This window comes from Megascapheus bottae, chromosome 10, assembly GCF_031878675.1.
Source record: "Megascapheus bottae isolate mThoBot1 chromosome 10, mThoBot2.hap1, whole genome shotgun sequence".
Lineage (NCBI taxonomy): Eukaryota > Metazoa > Chordata > Mammalia > Rodentia > Geomyidae > Megascapheus > Megascapheus bottae.
Window position 1 is genome coordinate 19,139,046 of NC_143518.1, and position 20,310 is coordinate 19,159,355.

The window sequence follows — 20,310 nt, forward strand, 5'->3', positions numbered from 1 at the left end:
ACTGTCCTGCACTGTCTGCTGGAACCCCCTGAGAAGCAGAAATTGCCAGGCCCATCTTGCTTAATCTCCTCTAGCTGGAACAGTGGGCAGGCCACTATAGAGGGACTAGAGAGGAAGCTGAGGGTTGACCTCTCACCTCTAGCTGTCCACATCGGCTCCCTAAGATGGAAGTGACCCACTGGGGTCTGACAGGAAGGGACTCCATGGACAGAAACTGAAAAGCTGTTCGCTGCCTAGAAGGAGAGCTCTGCTGGCAGGTGGACTTGTGGCCTGTGCTGCAGGTAGTGGTTACCTTGGTGTGCTGTGGTATCTGAGATGAGTCCCAGGATGTGGACTTTGCATAGCCAGCATTCCTGGGCAGGGAGTGTAAAGGGAGAGCACTGATTCTGGCTCTTGGCCTTGGATCAGAGCCACCTGAGGAAAGAGGTAGGGCAAACCTTTTGCCCTCTGCTGGGCCCCACCTGCCTCCTGACCGTGGCACTCTGAGAGGCCTTGGCAGTCTTGAAACTCCCTTTTTGAAATCTTGCCCACTTCAGGAGGAAAAGCCATCTTCTCCTAGCTCCTTTAGCATCTGTAACTTACATCCAATAAACCTGGAGAAATCACTACTGCCCCCCAGTGGATGCATATAGCAGCTCAAGTTCTGCCAAATCCATGTCTGTGACCCATGTAGGTGTTCTGGTCCTGCAACAAAAGGTGAATACTTCACTCTAATTTCTGTGCTTTGGCCTATTTTTTCCAGTCCCACATTAGCTAGATATCCGTGGCTCATGACTATAATCCTAGCTATTCAGAAGGCTGTTTTAATCATGGTTCAAACTCAGCCCTAACCAGATAAACCAAGACTCTTAACTCTGATTAACCAATAAAAAACAGAATTTGAGCTGTGACTCAAGTGACAAAGTGCCAGCCTTGAACAAAAAGGCTAAATAGGACAGCACCCAGGCCTGAGATCAAACTTCACTAAGGCGCGCGCACACGCACGCACACGCACACACACAGACAGACACACACACACACACAAATCCCACATTATACTTAGGTGAGGAAAATGAGTCCTAGTTTGGGTATCGAAAATACTCATTTTCAGTCATAACATTACTGACATTTGGATGCAGACAACTGTGTTGTGTGAGGTGTTTTCTGCAGCATCCCAACCTCTACCATCAGATGCCAGGAGCCCACCCTTCTGCACTCCTCCAGAACCATGACAGCCAAAAATGCCTTTGGTCATGGCCAAAGGTCTCCTGGCAACTGCAAAACTGTCCCTAGCTGAGAAGCACTGATGTGGAGAAAAGCAGCACCCTTGCCCAGTCCCTGGTCACAATTATCTCACTGATCCTTTAGGCTGAGTTACAGAGCCCCAGGCTTTCAACAGAGAATGGAGCTGGGACTCTAGGAAGTTCTAACCAGATCACCTGAATGAGACAGGCAGGTTCCTCTCAGCTATACCAAACCTGTGGGGGCTGAGCCTTTGATGCTGTGAAGCGGGTGTGCTGCTGAATGGGCCAGCATATTCCCCAGGGCAGAGGATCCATAGCCACCCAGCTTCCCCAGACTGCTCAATGGTTCTTAAGTAGCCTCCTCACTGCCATCATCCATTGGTTTGTTGACTTGCCCAGTCTCCATGTCTGAATGTTTACTGTGGGGCAGTCACTCTCCCAGATTCTGGGAATATGAAGTCTAATTTAGGTTCTGTACAGAAAAGATCATTATTTTGAAATTGTTATTACAAAAGGGTTACATTTACTTAAGCAATGTCACCCACAACAGATCGTTAGACTGCAGTTTATAAGGGAGGAGAGGAGGGGAAATGTTGGGAATAGTAAAAAGTTAAGACCCCAGCCCTCAGTGGAGTGGAGACTATGAGATACTGGCATTGTCTGTCATTGCCCAGCAGCCTTGCACTGGCTTTAGCACTCCTACACACAGGCAAGCTTACCATCTGCAAACACTCCTGCAGCTCTGGCGCCTAAGCAGGCAGAGTGGTGGATGGGCAGATTTCTCAGCCTCAAGATCTCTGGTGGCAGCCACCTGAAACGAGCACAAGGCAGGATGTATAGTTCTACATAAGGTGTAGAAGCTCCTGGGGCAGCCTGGATATCTACACAGACGCTACCCCGAGTCATATGGGAGACTCCCTCAGGATGTTCAAGAGTCCTTGGGGCCTTTTCCCCCCAACATTGCTCCATTTCATTAAGCAACCATTTGCTGCTTGTTTGAAACAACAATGGGACTCACTGGGATCATCCAGAAGGGGCTTAATGAGGGAAGGAAAACAACTGATGAGCCACAAGCCACCAGAGCACCCTGAGGAGCAGGAAGGAGACAAGCCCCCTCCCCTCTCTTCTCAAGTCCTTAGCTGTGCACAGGGGTGCCTGACAAGCTCAGCAGCACAGGGGTACACTTAATGTCCCTACCCCTTCCCCCCCCCTCCACACACACACTGTGGTGATACTTGTGCCAAGAGAGACAAGCTCTGGATACTGGGGGGAAGAGCATCCAAACTCTGCTTTCATGTGCTTATCTTCTGCATGCAGCTGCCTCAGTGCTCTGTGAGGGAAACCAGACATCACGGCTTAGGCCAGAAACACTCATGTCTAGGTAGGCAGGCCAGTTGGCCACTTTCTATGTTCCCCTCTCCCGCAGGGTCATTCACAAAGGACATCAGGGCCTTCTGTGCTGAGAACCAGGGAGAGAAGGGGCTGTGGACTGCAGATACACTCTTAAAGGCCCTGAAGCCACAGGGTGATAGAGTTCTCTGTCCAGGAACTGATAGTGGAACATTCCCTGGCTTCTGTTTACTCCCTTTACCAACTCTGCTTCTCCTCCTCAGAGCTGCGCATCTTGCTGCTGTGTGGCAGTGACCTACTGGAGTCCTTCTGCATCCCGGGACTTTGGAATGAGGCAGATGTGAGTAGCTCCCCACGGCTGAGTGGGTGGGGCACACTTGACTTTGGCCTCCCATCATTCTCCTTTCCCCTTCCACTGGAATATTTTTGCCTCCCCAGAGCTCCCAAGAGGGTAATCCATTCACACCACTGTGGGAAAAAGTTCTCACCTCCCCCCAAGCTTTCTCTCCTACTGCATTTTCACACTCACTCCTTCTCATGCCTGCCCCAGCAAAGCCCCTGGGAGAGTGGCACTCTGAGTCATAGAATGCATTTTTCCAAGTGTGTGTGTGTGTGTGTGTGTGTGTGTGTGTGTGTGTGTGTGTGTGTGTGTGTGTAATGGGGGAAGAGAAGGATTAAAACAGATCTTTCTCTTTCAAGATTATAGAGTAGTTTGCTCTTCTTTGAGTCCTTTGGAAGAGATAGTAAAATACCCGGAAACCCCCTTCACAATAGAAAATGGGGTCAGGAAGGGAGATGTGAATGGCAAAAAGTCAGTAGGATCCTCCTGGCAATTAACTTAGGGTAGAGAGAATGAACTAATTCACTTTATAACAAGCATGTAGATGCTCCACTGACTTTTTTTTTTTTTTTTTTTTTCTGGTTGTGAGGCTTTGAGCTCTGGGCCTGGGCATTTTCTGTAAGCTCTTCAGCCCAAGGCCCTAATCCTGGAGTCACAGCACTACTTCCAGTTTTTTAGTAGTTAATTGGAGATAAGAGTCTCATGGACTTTTAGTGTCCGGGTTGGCTTTGAACCATGATCCTCAGATCTCAGCCTCCTGAGTAGGTAGGATTATAGGTGTGAGCCACTGCTCCGGGCTCTGGTATATTTTTAATACAGAAATATATTTTTGAAAGTTACAACTAAAATCAATGTCTGTATTTTCACAATGGCACTGAGATATTTATGGCACTTCTACTATTGTCAGGGTAATATATAGAGGGGTTACAGTTACATTTGTCGCGCGCTGGGTGCATTACTTCTCAAACACTGATACCCCCCTCTCATGTTTTTTTCACCCTTTCCCTCTCCCTACTCCCTCCCAATCATCTCATTTCCCCCCCTTCCCTACTTCAAATAAACAAATAAATGTATATACAATACACCAGGTAACAAAGTCAGATACAGTAACCACATGAGATTAGCTATGAAGGGAAAAAAAGAGAAAAGAAATAACTGCACATAGTACATTAAGAACAACACTCACAATGGTAAACCTCTTGTTTCCATGTCCCAGAGTTCATTTTGTTTAGTCTCACCTTATATGACCATATGTACATAGCTTTTGAACAATTGTGATCCTCTACTAGGAGAGTCCTAGATGTGTACTAATTATGACAAATGAGCCTATGTTCCTTTGAGTCTGGCTTACTTCACTTACTATGATTTTTTCTAAGTCTTCCCATTTCCTTACAAATGGGACAATGTCATTTTTTCTGATGGCAGTATAGAATTCCATTGTGTATAAGTACCACATCTTCTTGATCCATTCATCTACTGAGGGGCATCTGGGTTGGTTCCATACCTTAGCTAAGGTAAATAATGCTGCAATGAAAATCGTTGTTCTTGTAGCTTTAGTATGCCCTTGTTTCTGGACATTTGGGTAAATACCAAGGAGTGGGATTGCTAGGTCATAGGGGAGCTCTACATTTAGTCTTTTGAGGAACCACCATACCATTTTCCAGGTTAAACAAGTTTACACTCCCACCAACAGTATAGTAGCAATCCCTTTTGGCTGCATCCCCACCTCTACTGATGTCTTTCTGACTGCAATGGTCTTAAACCAGCCAATCTATACATTATTCATGATTTAAAAAATTCAAATTGTTATTATAAAGGTAATGTACAGAGGGGTTATAGTTATGTATGTCAGGTAAAGAGTACATTTCTTTTTGAATAGTATCACCCCTTCCCTTGCTCTTTTTCAGTTTTTCCCTCTTTTTTTTTTTTTTTTTTTTTTTGCCAGTCCTGGGTTTGAGCTCAGGGCCTGAGCACTGTCCTTGGACTTTCTCAAGGATAGAGCTCTACCACTTGAGCCTCAGCACCACTTCCGGCTTTTTTTCTATGTATGTGGTACTGAGGAATCGAACCTGGGTCTTCATGCATGCTAGGCAAGCACTTTAACCACTAGGCCAAACTCCCAGCCCCAGTTTTTCCCTCTTGTCCCCACACACAAGTTATACAGTCCATTTCCAGCATGGTGTCTAGTAAGTACCACTGTTGTGTTTGTTCACCCTTGTTTCCACAATTTCTGTGCCTCCTTTTGCCTTTCTAAAGATGATAAATGAATGAATAAGACAAAAGGAAAAGAAAACAAAAGCAGCAGCAACAACAACCCCCCCCAAAAAAAACCCTCATTTCCTAGAGGCCATTTCAGTACTTATTTTATATGATCTGAGACCCAGAGCCACTGCACCTCTCTTAAGAACAACCTCCTTTGGTCTCACTATGTATGAATGCCTAAAGACCTGTATATTATATCACATCCCATTGTATTTCTGCATAGGTGTTCATTCCTGTCTTCTCATTAATCCACTCATCCAATAGCCTAGTTAATGCTAGCTCCCAGCCTCATATTGCTATGCAACTTGGATTTCCAGCTGTGTGATCACATAAATTTCTCAACAACTGATTACTAAACAGGTCTCATTTTACCTGTTGTTCAGTATGCCAATCACATGATTATAAATGTTTTGCAAAAAATAATAAAATAATTTACTCATGAAATAGTTATATATGAGAGGTAGAAGCCTGGACTCTCAAAGTGTTTCAGTGTATTTATGAAATAAAGAAATGAGGATCTGGGACATGGTGGAAGGTGATTGGTGGTAAGGAAAGGTGAACTAACTGGTGTTTTTGCTATGTTATTTAGGTCATTCGGTCCAGGATCAGAAAGTTCTTGGTCTTTTTTTACATGCGCACCATTCCTGAGGCTTGCACCTGGGGCCTGGCTACTGGCCCTGAGCTTTCTTGCTCAGAGCCAGTGCTCTGATAAGAGATAAGGGTTTCACAGACTTTCCTGCCAGGACTGAGTTCAAATCTCAATTCTTACCTTTTAGTCTCATGACTAGTTAGGATTACAGGCATGAGCCACTGGCACCTGGCCAAATTCTTGGTCTTGTCAGAATAAAAAAAAAAAAAGCTGAAGGACAAACACAGAGGAGGAGTTAAACAGAAACATGTTTATTGACACAAAGCAAACCAGAGCAAAGCAGAAGTGCGCCTTCCAGAAAGGAGATGAGCAGATTCCAGAAGGAACGCCAGAGCCAGGCAATGATGGCTCATGTCTATCATTCTAGCTATCCAGGAGGCTAAGATCTGAGGATTGACAGTCATAGACTGCCCAGGCAGAAGAATCTGTAAGACTCTTATCTCCAGTTAATCAGGAGGAGCACAAGATCCTGAGTTCAAAGATTCAAGATCAAAACGAAAAACAAAGGAGGGAGGGAAGGAAAGAGGGCAGGCCAGCAGGCAGGCAGGAAAGAAAGAGCACTAGACTGGAAGCCTCGCTATCCTAAGCTTTGATTGGTAGTCTATGGACATGGAAGTAATCAGTCCTAGAAAACTAGGTTAATGTGACATTTAAAAAAAAAAAATGTGTCATGGGCCGGGAGTGTGGCCTAGTGATAGAGTGCTTGCCTTGCATGTATTAAGCCCTGGATTTGATTCCTTGGTACTGCATACATTGAAAAGCCAGAAGTGGTGCTGTGCTCAAATGGTAGAGCATTAGCCTTAAGGAAAGCCCTGAGTTCAAGATTCAGGATTGGCAAAAAAAAAAAAATGTGGCCGGTGCCGTGGCTCATGCCTGTAAGCCTAGCTACTGAGGAGGCTGAGATATGAGGATCGTAGTCCAAAGCCAGCCCGGGCATTAAAGACCATAAGACTCTTATCTATAGTTAATCACTAGAAAATCGGAAGTGGGGCTGTGATTCAAGAGGAGGGTGGTAGCTGAAGAGCTGAAGGATAGCAACTAGACCCAGGGATAGAGCACTAGCCTTATGCTGAAGAGCTCAGGGACAGTGCCCAAGACCAGAGTTCAAGTCCCATAACAAATAAATAAATTGTGTCAGAACTTCCAGGGAGTCCCACATTAAGTTTGACCTCTTATCCTTATATGCCAAATAAAGAGAAATAGTGAAAGTCAGAGACAAAAAAAAAAGAGAGACTTCTTATGAGAGTAGCCATGAGAAGACATCTTTAGCCATCTTCAGCGAACATAGACATCAACCTCCAGTTAAATAGGGAGAATTGGTGGCAGACAGTTTAAACAGTTCCAAGTGCCAGGTATGGCCTGGCTGAGCATAGGTTCTAATCTTTGACTGGAAGCCTGGCAAGTAGTCTGTTGCTTTTGGTTGTTCTCTAGGTCAAAAGATGGGCATTTAAAGGAAAGTTTTCCCTCTGTCACAAGATAATTATCAGAGAATCCTGTTCTTGGTGGTAGGGGAGTGATAGTAAAGTGTTTGTAGCAGAGAATAGCTCAGATTCAAAGACATGCAAGGAGAGTATAGGGTGCCCAGCTTTTAGTTAATTCACGGGCCTAGCCAAACTACGTTTAAGTGAAAAGTCCCAGGCGTAGGGGTATATATAGCTCAGTGGTACAGCTCTTACCTAGCCTACACAAGACCCTGGATCCATCCACAACATCAGTAACAGAAAGAGCAACAGCAAGATCCATGCAAGTCCCACGTCACTAGAATTCCTCCAGTCTTGGGCTGACTCCCAGCAAGCACAGCCATTCCTTCAGGCTCGAGCCTGTGTGAGAGCTAGCATGGGGGAATGTGGGGCATCCTCACACATAGTTATCCCAGAGGGCTCCTTCGGCCTACAGCAGGCATGCCTTGGCAATTGCCCAGCCAATTGCTCATCCCCCAACTCTGCACACAGCCCATCTGTGAGGTTGCCTCAGAGAGAACAGAGAGACAGACAGAAGACATATTATCCAAGGAGAGGCATCCTTCTTACATAAGGTATTCAAATCTTAGTCTTCAACAGACATGTGAAAATAACACTTAGATTTGCACGAAGTTCCAAGTCCACTCTAAATCCCTCTATAGCAAGGAAAGCTGAAAGTGGACATTTTATCTCAGTTGCTCTGAGATGAAGCAGACCTGAGAGGCTCCGATGGGGCCTAAAATGAGGACCACGTACAGCTCAGTTCACCAAGGCAAACCCCATCCCCTATCCCAGCTTGTGACTCCTTAACGGAGGGGGTGTTCTACTTCATGCCTGCCTGGAAAAAAAGAGTCTTGGATGAATCTGGAAGTCTGCTTCCCATTTCCCCCCACTTCCCCATCAGCCCCCCCCCACGGTGCTCACCACACCCCATTTCCTCCAGATTTTTCCCTGGGGGGAAGTTCAAGAGGATGGGGGTGCTTTCCAGACCTCCTGCCTCTTGCAGTAGAGGAGAAGTTGGAGAGAGGCAGCAAATGTCTTCCTTCTCTCTATCAGAAAGAAAGCTTCCTTATTTTCTCCATCCTCCTCAGGACACCTATTAAAATGTCTTTTGTAGTTTTAAAGCCACTGACTTCAAATCATTCTGTTTTGCCCTGTGCCTTCCTCTTATGAAGGACCTAGCTTTCTGCTGCTATGGGCCTGGAGTGCACAGCTCGGGTTGGGGTGGAAGGAGCAGGACACTAGCTGGTAACTGCATGAGTCACTCTACTGCCTGTGACTAGACAGGTGGGAGCCAAGCCTAGAAAAGAGTCAGCGAGACTAGTTACAGTGGGGGGGTCCTGCAACTTCTCCTGGGTGGGGTTCACTGGGAAGTGATCTCTGAGCCTCCAGGGCAAGGCGCCTGTTGTGGGAGATGTGAGGTCTGCTTTTGTTCTGAGTAACTTTGCTGCTTCTTTCACACCTCTGTTGGAGGTCTGCTCTCACTATTACCTGATACTCCAAGTTGACCATAGCCCCTTGCATCCATCCATGGCTGAGATCACTGCAGAGTAGCCCCAGTTCCACAGCACCACTGCCAAGGCTTCTGCTACCTCACCCAGCTCCTCCATTTGCAACCTCATTAAACACCAAGGGGACACCCCCCTCCACCTCCACCAAGCACATCCTGTGACATTTCCCATTAAGCCCAAAGGGTCAATCAGCTCACAGTGGAATCTAACCCTTCCCTGGCCAAGTCACACACCTTTCTCTGTACATTCCATGGAGAGAAAACTCCATATTTATTCATTAAGTTTCTCCCAAGTACAATACAAAGGCACTTCTATGTGAGCAGGTAATTGATATGTTCTGATGTGCACACCCGTGTGTGTGTGTGTGTGTGTGTGTGTGTGTGTGTGTGTGTGTGTGTGTGTGTTACTGAGGACTGAGGATTAAACCCAGGGCCTCATACATTCTAGGAAGCACACTACCTCTCAAGCCAGGCTCCCACTCCAGGTTTTTTCAGTTGTACTCCTTGTTATGGGGTCAAGAGGAGGGGATTCCACATCCCTCCAGGTGGGGATTCCACGTCCCACCAGAGTCCACCACACAGAGACAGTCTCATACAAAAAGGTGAATTTATTGGGGAAGTAGATGGAAAATTGACCGGCCAGTGGAAATAGATGGTGAACTGACTGGCCAGGCTCACAGTGTCAGCTCCCAAGTCAGCTCACCTTAGTTGGAATTGGCGCGCAAATTGGAAAGGTCTCCACACAAAGCCGGCCCACCCCCACCCAAGGGGATATCCCTCCTCTCGGGTGGGGAGAAGGTCAAGGTTGCCCCTCCCTAGAAGGGCAAAGGTGGCTGGGCTGTACCAGATATCCCTCCTCATGGGGGGGGGGGAGGTCAAGGTGGCTGGGCTGTACCATTGTCAACCTTCCACAATGGGGCGGGGGAACTCTTAGGCATTCTGGATGGTGCCAGTCCCTGCTCCCCTTAACACTCCCTGCTCCCCTTAACACTCCTCAAAGCCTAATATCCTACAAGCTAGTTCTAATTGGCTGTACCCTCCATTTTTCCAGGCAGCCAGTCAAGGGCTAACTCCTTCCCAACCTCCATCAGCTATGGGAAAATAAGCAATGAAAATAAGCAGAGGAAGAGCTTGGGGTGGAGGAGGGGAATTACCACTCCAGAAGAAATCCCAGGACTCCAGCCTACATACTGAAAAGACAAACATTTGGTCAGATGCTTTTTATCAGTGTCTGACTCCAGCCGGAAGCCTGATGCTCTCTCCCACTCCAGGGGTTAGGTTCCTACACTGATAAGATCAGTTCGGAGTCCCCAAGGCCTTCTGTACAGGCTTCTGCCTGTGCTCATGTGAAAGGTGTTGTCTATTTGGGTTTCGGGCTTTGACTTGAGTTTGAAATCCCTAGACTTCTCCTGCTCAGTCAAATTGTTGATGGAGAGGGGATGATTTCTTGTGGGAAGCCCCTCAGAAAGGCATGGAGAGCCGTTCTGAAAGTATATTCTTCCTTGCACAACTCTTGACCAAATGAACCCCAGCCCAGCCTTCACTCCAGAGAAGGTCTAAGTCCACAACGGCAGAGGAGTCTCTGTGGAAATGGAGTATGTACCATGAGCTTTTCACAAATGAGATGGCTTTAGCTAGAAGCTCTCTCCTTCCTTCTATCCTTCTCCTCTTTTTCCTCTTCCTTCTGGTCAGCTCTTTGGGTTTTAGTTTGTTTGCTGAGACAGAGTTTCACTATATGACCCAGGCTGGTTTCAAGTTCATGATACTCCTGTCTCAGCCTCCCAAGTGCTGGAGTTATAGACATGCATCAGTATTCCTGGCATCCTTTTTAAACCCACCCAGAAGCATATATAATTGCATCCCCTAGGGGGTGATGTAGAGCAAGGAGTCGAAGACAATCTGTGATAAACCGGGAGGAAACAAATAGTATATTTTCAAACTGTAGTCATTTTGTGTAGTGCTGATCTAGGACTTGAATGCAATGCTTAGACATTGTCTCTGAGCTTTGAACCACACATCTATTTCCAGCTTTTTGATTGTTAATTAGAGATAAGTTCTCATGGACTTTTCTTGCACAGCCTGGCCTTTGAACTACAATCCTCAGGTCTCAGCCTCCTGAGTAGCTAGGATTATAGGCTTGAGTCATCCATGCCCTGCTCATTTTGTGGTATTTTTAAACCAAAGAAGTTTGAAATGGCTAGATTTTGAGTCTTGCCGTATATCTAAGTGTGCAATAATAGTTTAAGAGAACCCGTAATGGACTTGAACTCAGTTACCAGCTGTGCAGCTTGGACAAGTTTCCAAATCTAACCCCTATTGACGACATGAGAACAGAGCCATAGAAGTCAGAAGCCAGGTGTCACAGGGAATGTCATAAGGAATGATTATAAGTAAAGTTCTCAGAAATGAGCCTGGCAGATACCTTAATAAATGCTTCTTCCCCTTACTGATGGCCTTATACATTCATCCTTGGTAGAAAAGACACACAGGGGCCCACATCACAAATGCTGTGTCCCTTGAGAAGAATACTGTCTGGGAAAGAAGGTCAGGATGCTGAACCCCTAACACAAAAAGGACCTTGCCAGTTCCACTTACCCAGTTCCACTTGGGTCCTATTGCTAACACAAGTCCTCTATCTAAAATACATCAATGGCCCCTCTCTGCTTAGAACGAAGAATGAAACCATATCCTCATTGTGATAGGGCCCTTTCCTTTTTCTCATTTCCTGTGCTCCAGTTGCACCTGACTGTTTTGTTGTTGCTGCTGTTATTATTGTTGTTTTGATTTGGTTTTTTCTTTTTTTCTAGAACTGGGCTTGAATTTGGGACCTGGGCACTATTAGTGTTTATGCTCAAGAATAGTGTTCTACCATTTGAGCCACAACTCCGCTTCTGGATTTTGTTTTTTGGTGATTAACTGGAAATGAGTCTCATGGACTTTCCTGGCTGGGCTGGCTTTGGCCCACAGTTCTTAGTCTCCAAGTGCTGGGATTACTGGCATGCACACCTGGCCACTCCTATCACCTGGTGTCCTTATTTAACAGTTTTCCCACCTCATGACCTTTGTACAAGCTGTGACCTTACTGAGAATGTTCTCACCACATTCCCTCTGACCAGGTCATTTTATTTTATACTTTGTATTGTACTTATCTCCACCTAATCTTTTTCTCTCTATATATTTGTTTGCTTATGATCTCTTCTTGCTGAAAGGTAATCTCTAGGAATTATATTCACCAACATCAGAACAGAGCCCAGCTCACTACATAGTGAACTTCCTAAGAGTTGAATGGAAACAAAGAGAAAGAATACTTGGGAACAGAATGGTATGAGGAGACATTCAGCTTGTAAGATAGTTTGCCTCCACCATAAGATGTTGCATTTAGCCATGACATTTTTATCCAGTTGCCTCTAGTATGTTGGCTATAGTAAGACATTATCTACCCAATAGTAACCAGTCCTTTCTCCATCATAGCGGTAGATACAATTGAAAAGAATTCTTTTATTTTATGTCACTTACTAGATAGCAATCTAGCCAAGACAAGAAACCATATCTCTGTTGCTCAATCATATATCTTTAGTGTCCAGGAAGGTTCCTGGCTAAGATCACAAAGCATCCACCCACCCAAAGCATCCCTGAAATGCAGCAGGAAGGGTTCAAAATTCAGCCTCTTGGAGGGCTGATGATAACTCCACATACCTTCCAAGACACTTGCAGCCTGAGTCCTGAGCACTCTCTCTCCCAAGGCCAAGTTGCTTCCTGCCTCAACATGTCTCATATCCTTCCCTCAGATTCCCCACATTTGGGGAAGCAGTTTGTTCCCTCCCACTTCCTCTCCCACTCCCTAGCCTGTCCTCCCAGGAGGGTCTGTGACCAAAAGATGGAAAGATATGATCAAAGCTACCAGTGAACAGGAAGTATGAGCCAGCCAGATGAATGTCACAGGGCGCCTCCCCCTGCCCTAGGAATGACACAGACCAGTTGAACTAAGAAGGCCATTGTATGCAGAAGGAGGAGAAGACTGCTCTCCCTTAATCCTGACCAACAGGGCCTGGACATGTCAAGAATGGGATTTAGCAGTCAGGGAGCACTCTGGTGAAATGACGACTTGCCGACTCCCCTTTCCAGGGGCAAATGCTCTAGAGAACTCTACGGTGAATAGAGGGTATTGGACCCCCCCCCCCCCATACTAGACCAAAAGCTTCTCTTCAGAGGCCTGAGCTCTCTTAAGTTCCTGGATCTGGATGTCTGACCTCGGAGCCCAAAGGAATATAAGAATCCCTGGAGTGTTCCAGGCCATGAATTTGCAGCTTAGCCATCTGACCATGTGATTTAAGGCAGCAGTTCCCAAAAGCAGTGGTAATGTGATTAGGGGTTGGTTTTGATACATGTTGTACTATAATCCCTGTTGTGAAGACTGAGGAAGCACCTGTGTTTTTCCTTTTTTTTTTTTTTTTTTTTTTTTTTGCCAGTCCTGGGCTTGAGCTCAGGGCCTGAGCACTGTCCTTGAACTTTCTCAAGGCTAGAGCTCTACCACTTGAGCCTCAGCACCACTTCCGGCTTTTTCCTATCTATGTGGTACAGAGGAATCAAACCCCGGTCTTCGTGCATGCTAGTCAAGCACTTCAACCACTAGGCCAAACTCCCGGCCTGTTTTTCTTTTTTAATGTTGATTTTATCTTATTTGTTTCTTTTTCACAAATAAGATTTTTTGTTACTACTTCAAGTCTGAATTTTAAACAGATGTTTGGGCAGCTGGCTCACATCCAGCTTGATCAACTTGATGACCTACCTTATCCCAGTAGCTTTTCAAGAATTATTATCATCTCCATGAAGGTCTGTGAGTTTTTTCAAACTTGGGCTTCTTCAGGATATTAAGGGACTGACAAGCATTTTCTTTGTCTTTTCCCATGCTGTTTGCAATCAGTTTTATGATTGCTTTTCTCTCTCTCTCTCTCTCCATTTATATGTATTGCTTTTTATCATTTTATTCCCAATCTGTGGGTCTTCCATATCTGATAGCTGCCTTTTCAAATAGAGCAAACACTAAAGAGATGAAGCAAATACCCATCATGGTTTTGAAGCTCAAGCTGAGCTTCAGTCATAGTCTGCCATGTTTTCTGACCATGTTACACATTCTGTCCTCTGTCCCAATGCCATTTCGGCCATAAACATACTCAGTAATTAGCCCGTGTTTTCTAAATGCAACTTTATCATTTCTGCAGTTCGGCCAGGATCACTTTACACCTTGAGGCCATCAGATGCCATTTTGGTTCCTTGAGTCTTTGTGACTAGTGTTTTCTCCCAGTATTTTTTATATTGAATATATATGGTACTTTCACATTGTGTCAAACTTCCTTAGAAAATGGAGGAATGGATGGATGGAGGAGGACTCCTCTTTGTGCCCTTTTCCCTACTTTCATGGCCTTCCTTTTACTCTGTTTACTTAAGTAAATAGAATGAAAGAAGGAAGCACTTTTTTCTTGGTTCTTGTTCTTGCCAGCCACATTGATGCTGTTCAGAGATCCAGAAAGGTTGAAATACAACTTCCAGAGAATTTAGATATATGGTGAAAGTTCACCAGGGATACAGGTTTTAAATAGCATCACCGAGAAGGTCTCACCCAACAGGTGACACTTATGTGAAGGAGTTTGAACCAAAGAGCAAGAAAATTTGACTCATATTTTGAAAATATCAGTCTGAATGTTGAAAAATAGAAGAGAATAACCAAAACCAGAATAATCCCAGTGTGAAGTGATAGAGATGAATGAATGTTCTGTTGTTACAGATTTGCTGGCTTCAAGCAAAACATGTTTATTCTCTTACAGTTCTAGAAGCTGGAAGTCTGAAATACGCTTTTCTGGTCCAAACTCTAGTACTGGTCAGGCCTTCAGAGGCTTAGGAAGAAAATCTGTTTGCTTGACATTTCCATTTATGTGTGGTATATTTGTTGCATGTGTGAATTCAGGGTCCTTTTTTTCATCTTCAAAGCCAACAGTGTAGCATTTTCAGACTTCCTTCTGCTCTATTACATACCAGCTTCTCTCTTTAATTTCATTATAAGGACATTATTGCATTTAAGTCCTGTCCAGATGATGTAAGACAATATGAAAATCCTGAGTTGAATAACATTTCTTTTTCTTTCCATGTAAGGTGACAGCCATGTGCTCTAGGAGTTAGGACCTAAGTATCTTTGGAGTCATTATTGATTTACCTTGGGAGACTTAGACCAAGGCAGAGGTAATACAATGAATGCAATCTCATATTGTATTGAAGAAAGCATTAATTGTTTATATTATGGGCTGAGTGTAAGATATGAGACAAAGAGATGAGAATGTCAAAGCTTTTGCTGTGAATAATTATAAGAAATGAAAAGAAAAACTATTCCTTTGGGGAATTTATTTATTTGTTTATGTAAGCAGGTTTAAAGGTTTATGGACAGGATAAGTTGAAGACTCTCCACCCAAGTTTAGGAATGAAGTCTATGTTGGAGTGTTGGAGAACCTTTGGTATAACGCACACACACACACACACACACACACACACACACACACACACACACGTACATGGAATGCAGTGAAATCATTAAAGGTGTAAGAGTAGTCAGAAAAGAAAAGAAATCCAACGACTGAAGCTTGGTGGAATCAGATAAGTCAAAAATCAACCTAAGAGAGACCAAAAGGGAGCCCCCAGAGAAGTAAAAGGACACCAGGAAAGAGTGGGGGTGTGGTGGACAACCAAGCCCTAGAATGGTACTGATAGATTGATAGATGCCAATGGGTACTGGAGGCATACTTCATCTACTGTAGCACCTAGCATTTCCCCTATCCCATGCACTCTCTGGCTGAAAATCAAATCCATATGCTAGATAAGGCCCAAAGAGCAGAGAGGGCACAGCCTCTGGACTGAAGTCCTGCAGCAATGCCGCAAAGCTATGGGTCTAGTCTAATGGGATCTCACCCCATCTGTTATTTTCAAGGGCCAATCTGACATCTGTTTCTAAAGAGGGATCTAGCTCAGGCAGCAAGGTCTGTCTCTGTTTGCCACCCACTGAACAGGCCAGCACAGTTACCAATTGGTTGATAGTCTTTTTCAAATGGAGAGCAGCTGTTGAACCAATGTCATCCACAGAGCAATTCCCTTGTGAAGACCGACTGCCACTGTGGGCTATTATTTCATGCTTTAGACTAGAATGCTCACTTAGAGAGTTCCATTATCACTTATACCACACATGAAGCGCCAGTAAGGGATGTGTCCTGCTTTCTGAAGGCAGATCCTGTGCGATGCCATCAGCACCAGCCTACTTGAAAACAGCTGCATAACTAAGCACTTTAGGAATTTCCATGTACACCTGCTTGAATGAATCCTCTCTTCCCTTCTCCCCTCTTGATCCCAGTCTTCCTTCTTTTTCTTTTTCCATCACTGTCTCTGTCATGCCATGGTAAAACTCCTTTTGTAGATACTTGCTCTCAAACTAGGTTGCATAGTGCAATCACCTAGAGAATAAGTATTATTGTCTGGGTCCTATTCCAAAATTCTGGTTTATTTACTAACCTCACGTTCACACTAGGCTCCTGAGATGATTGTAAGGCACAGACAACACTGAGAATCACTTCCTCGGCAGTGAACCCCAATGCAGTATTCTACAAGCCATGGCAAAAGGAGTTTTTAAGCTCCTGTCCTACCTCTCGCTAACATTCATAATCTATAGGATCAAAAACTTGATACCAGCATATTTTGTAATGTCTTGCCTGTTCCGGAGCTCTGATATTTGATACCTAGTTTTTAACTTACCTCTGCCAAGTTTGCCCCTTAGGGCACTCAAGACCAGCTTTTTGATTGCAACACCAGCAGAGTTCCAGTTGGAAGAGTAGCTCCAGTTGAACACAATAGGGAAAGCAGAACAAGGGTGGATGAAAAATCTGAGAAAGAGCATACATGCACATCCTGAGTGCCTTGGGCTTTGGGATGTAATTTTGCTGGAGTAGAATCTTCTAGTAGAGAGGAATGAGCCACAGCACTATTTCTATCGTATGTATTGGAAGAATTATGGAGAAAATTCAGAATCCATTGCTCCCAAAACAGATCTTATTCAATGATCTACACTTAGATCAACCCCTTTCTCTTTTCCCTCATCTGTGATTCATAATTCAAAAGATCTAAATGGTAATCCTAGCTCCAAGGCTAGATCTAAGTCTATTAAATATCATACATCATGGGCTCTTTGAAAATAAAAGTTGACACACATTTCCAGAAGGTAACTTGGTAATGTGTCTTGACAACTTGTAATATGTATAGTTCATGTTATGCCCCCCCTTTATTTTTTGCATTGTCATTGGGGCTTGAACTTGAGGCTTGAGCACCAACTCTTAGCTTTTTCACTTAAGGCCGGTACTTTTCCATTTGAGCCACAGTTCCAAGTACTAGCATTTTTCTAGTTAGTTGAAGACTCTTGTCTCTTAATTCCTTCTCAGGCTGGCTTCAAATAGGGATCCTCAGATCTCAGCCTTCTGAGTAGTTAGGATTATAGGTGTGAGCCACACACACACCTGGCTATTGTTTTTAATTTTTATCATAAGAAAGCCACCAGATATATATGATAAAAGATTTGTGTGGACAGATCTTCAGCATAGTGTAAAAATTCAGACTGGGTACTGCCTCGCTTAATATATTACTAGCTTTATATAGCAAACAATGAAATGGATAGATTGCTAAAACTTATATTCTTATGTTTTAAAATAATTTTGTACTGATGTGAGAAACTGCTCACAGTATAATGCTAAATGAAAAAGCAATTTTAAGTAAAATTACTTCTTGGGCAGTTGGTGTGTGTGTGTGTGTGTGTGTGTGTGTCTCACAGTGCTAGGGATTGAACCCAGGGTTGCCTGCACACTAGGAAACTGCTCTACCCCTGAGATACAGCCTAGCCCTGCTTTTGCAGTTTAGCCCCAGTCTGGCTATCTATAAATACTACGTGCACAGAGGAAAACACTGGAGAGAAATACATTGAGATGTTAACTGTGGTTACTTGGATTTTCTTAAAACTGGAATTGATTTCTGTTCTTCCCCCTGCATTTGCCAAACTTCCATTGCATCCATAATCAGAAAACAGTAAATAAAAATGGTATTTTTTTCCATGAAAAGAAGGTTTTAGTCTGATCAAAGCATCGAGCCTCCACTTAAGGCTGATCTCTAAAGTCACTTCCACTTACCCAGTGACCATTACCAACCCCGGGGACACATGGCCCCACATTCCAAATGTGTCTCTGCTATGGCCTTCATGTGGGTGATCCTATGATAGACTCATGACTGGAACTGAGGACTGAGGTGCTGACTGGACAGTGGGATCTGTCCTGCCCAGGAGGTTGCTTACCAGGGAAGGACTACCCATCCTCCATGCTATTCTGCAGCCTTACCAACTCAACAGGAGCCTCAGGAGTCAGAGCCGTCTCGCTTGGTCACGCAAGAGTGCCCTCGTTCAGTCTACAGGCCTTCCAGGCCAGGTGCTCATTCATTTTACGAACACTAGTACTGGTCATTACTTCAAGTTGCTGACGGCTGGTTGAAAGAGGACGCTGGAGGGTGAATGAAACGTCCCCAGGTGGGATGGATGACAGATCTGCTGGGTAGAGATTCAAGGCCGTAGGCTTCAGCAAAGCTTTATCACCCTCTCCGTGTCTCTCTGCTCAGATGGAAGTGATTGTTGGGGACTTTGGAATTGTGGTGGTTCCCCGGGACGCAGCTGACACAGACCGAATCATGAATCACTCCTCCATACTCCGCAAGTACAAAGTGAGTCCTCAGTCTCCCCGAGGGAATAGTTCTGTGTGATGTAGTTCTTTTCTTAAAATCCTTGGCTGGAAAAAATGAAGACGCAAAGGATTTGGGTGTGAGGGGCTGGCAACCTTCTCTTTCTGCTTTGTCTTCAGAACAACATCCTGGTGGTGAAGGATGATGTCAATCACCCCATGTCTGTGGTCAGCTCAACCAAGAGCAGGTATGTTCGAGAAATGGTCAGAGACACCCTGGAGAGGCTGCCTTACACTTCCCATATAGGTGTCTTCAGTCAGAGGTCACTCAACTGGACATTCGCTGCCACGGTGCTCAGCTGTCTGTTCCCAACGACTTACGTTGAAAAGAGAAGACAGTGAAGTCAGGCGCTAGTAGCTCACACCTGTAATCCTGGCTGCTCAGGAGGTTGTCATCTGATGGCTGCAGTTCGAAGCCAGTCAGGGCAGGAAAGTCTGTGAGACTCTTATTTCCAATCAACCACAAAAGCTAGGAGTGGATCTGTGGCTCAGGTGGTGGAACAAAAAAGCTCAGGGACAGCACCTAGACTCTGAGTTGAAGGCAAGAAAGAGAGGTGGGGGAGGGAGAAGGGGAGGGAGACAGAGAGAGGTAGTATCTTAGCTAGTCTTAGCTGGTTTGAGTGGGGAAGACGATGATTTTAGTTGTGAACTCTTAACTTGAGGATCTTATTCAGTAATGTATTAGTAATGTATTACAGCAAAAAAAAAAATTCCTCAATATTGGCCGGGAGTTTGGCCTAGTGGTTAAGGTGCTTGCCTAGCTTGCACGAAGGCCCAGGTTCGATTCCTTGGTACCACATACATAGAAAAAGCCTGAAGTGGTGCTGAGGCTCTAGCCTTGAGAAAGTCCAAGGACAGTGCTCAGACCCTGAGCTCAAGCCCAGGACTGGCAAAAAAATTTCCTCAATATTGAGATGTAGATATTTAGTTCTCTCCTACAGAAGTACAAAGGAACCAAATCTCTGATCTCTTCAAAATGAAACTTCTGGCTCTGATTTCACAATATCTACAAGATCTGGTTTTAGCCAGTAGGAAAGGGAAAAGCAAAGCCCAAGGCAGGGAGCTTTGTCTTTCAGTTAATGACCAAACCCTGGGGAGATAGGGGGGTTAGGAATTCAATGCCACCTTTTTCACTATGTAGGCTTGGCTATCTAGCAAAACCTTTCTGATTAAAAAAAAAACTCAGAAGACTGTAAAAATTTTACAAATAGCTTCTTCAAATTTAACTGTCCCACAACTACCAGGTGAGGAAAAAACAGAAAGCAGCTAGACCCAAACTAAAGACAAATCACACAGAAACCAGAGTTTGTCACTTCATACCTGTCAATGCCTCTCCCCCTGAGCTTCCTTCCTTCAGGAAGGAAAAGACACAGCCAATCATAAGAATGTTCTGGGAGATTGACTGATGAGGATGAGACCTGATACAAAGAGCCAAAGGAAAGAAAATAAATATACCTGAAATTTATGTACCCAGTCTATTTAAAAAATAATAGCCCACACATTAAAATTTCAACTCTGTGCTTGGACTATTTTAAAAGCTTTGAGTGAATAAGCTTTGAATCACAACTCACTTAATGCTTTCCATAATAGAATACGGTGAGCTTCCACATTGCCTTTGGTTTTGCAGAAGAGAAAACTGAAGGGAGAGACTTCCATACTTTCTCAGTCTCTCAGCTAGAAATGGCCCCAGGGTATGGGATGTTTTATGGA

General features: G+C 44.6%; 1 protein-coding gene across 4 annotated transcripts in view; it reads left to right on the top strand.

Annotated features, from left to right (window-relative positions):
* The window catches only part of Nmnat2 (nicotinamide nucleotide adenylyltransferase 2), a 173,236-nt gene that overhangs the window by 151,103 nt on the left and 1,823 nt on the right, over window positions 1-20,310 (top strand). For all 4 annotated transcript variants that reach the window (XM_090340284.1, XM_090340283.1, XM_090340287.1 and 1 more), the window contains 3 exons: window positions 2,837-2,913; window positions 18,482-18,583; window positions 18,721-18,788. In XM_090340284.1, the coding sequence (XP_090196410.1) occupies window positions 2,837-2,913; window positions 18,482-18,583; window positions 18,721-18,788 (247 nt within the window). The remainder of the gene's footprint in view (window positions 1-2,836; window positions 2,914-18,481; window positions 18,584-18,720; window positions 18,789-20,310) is intronic.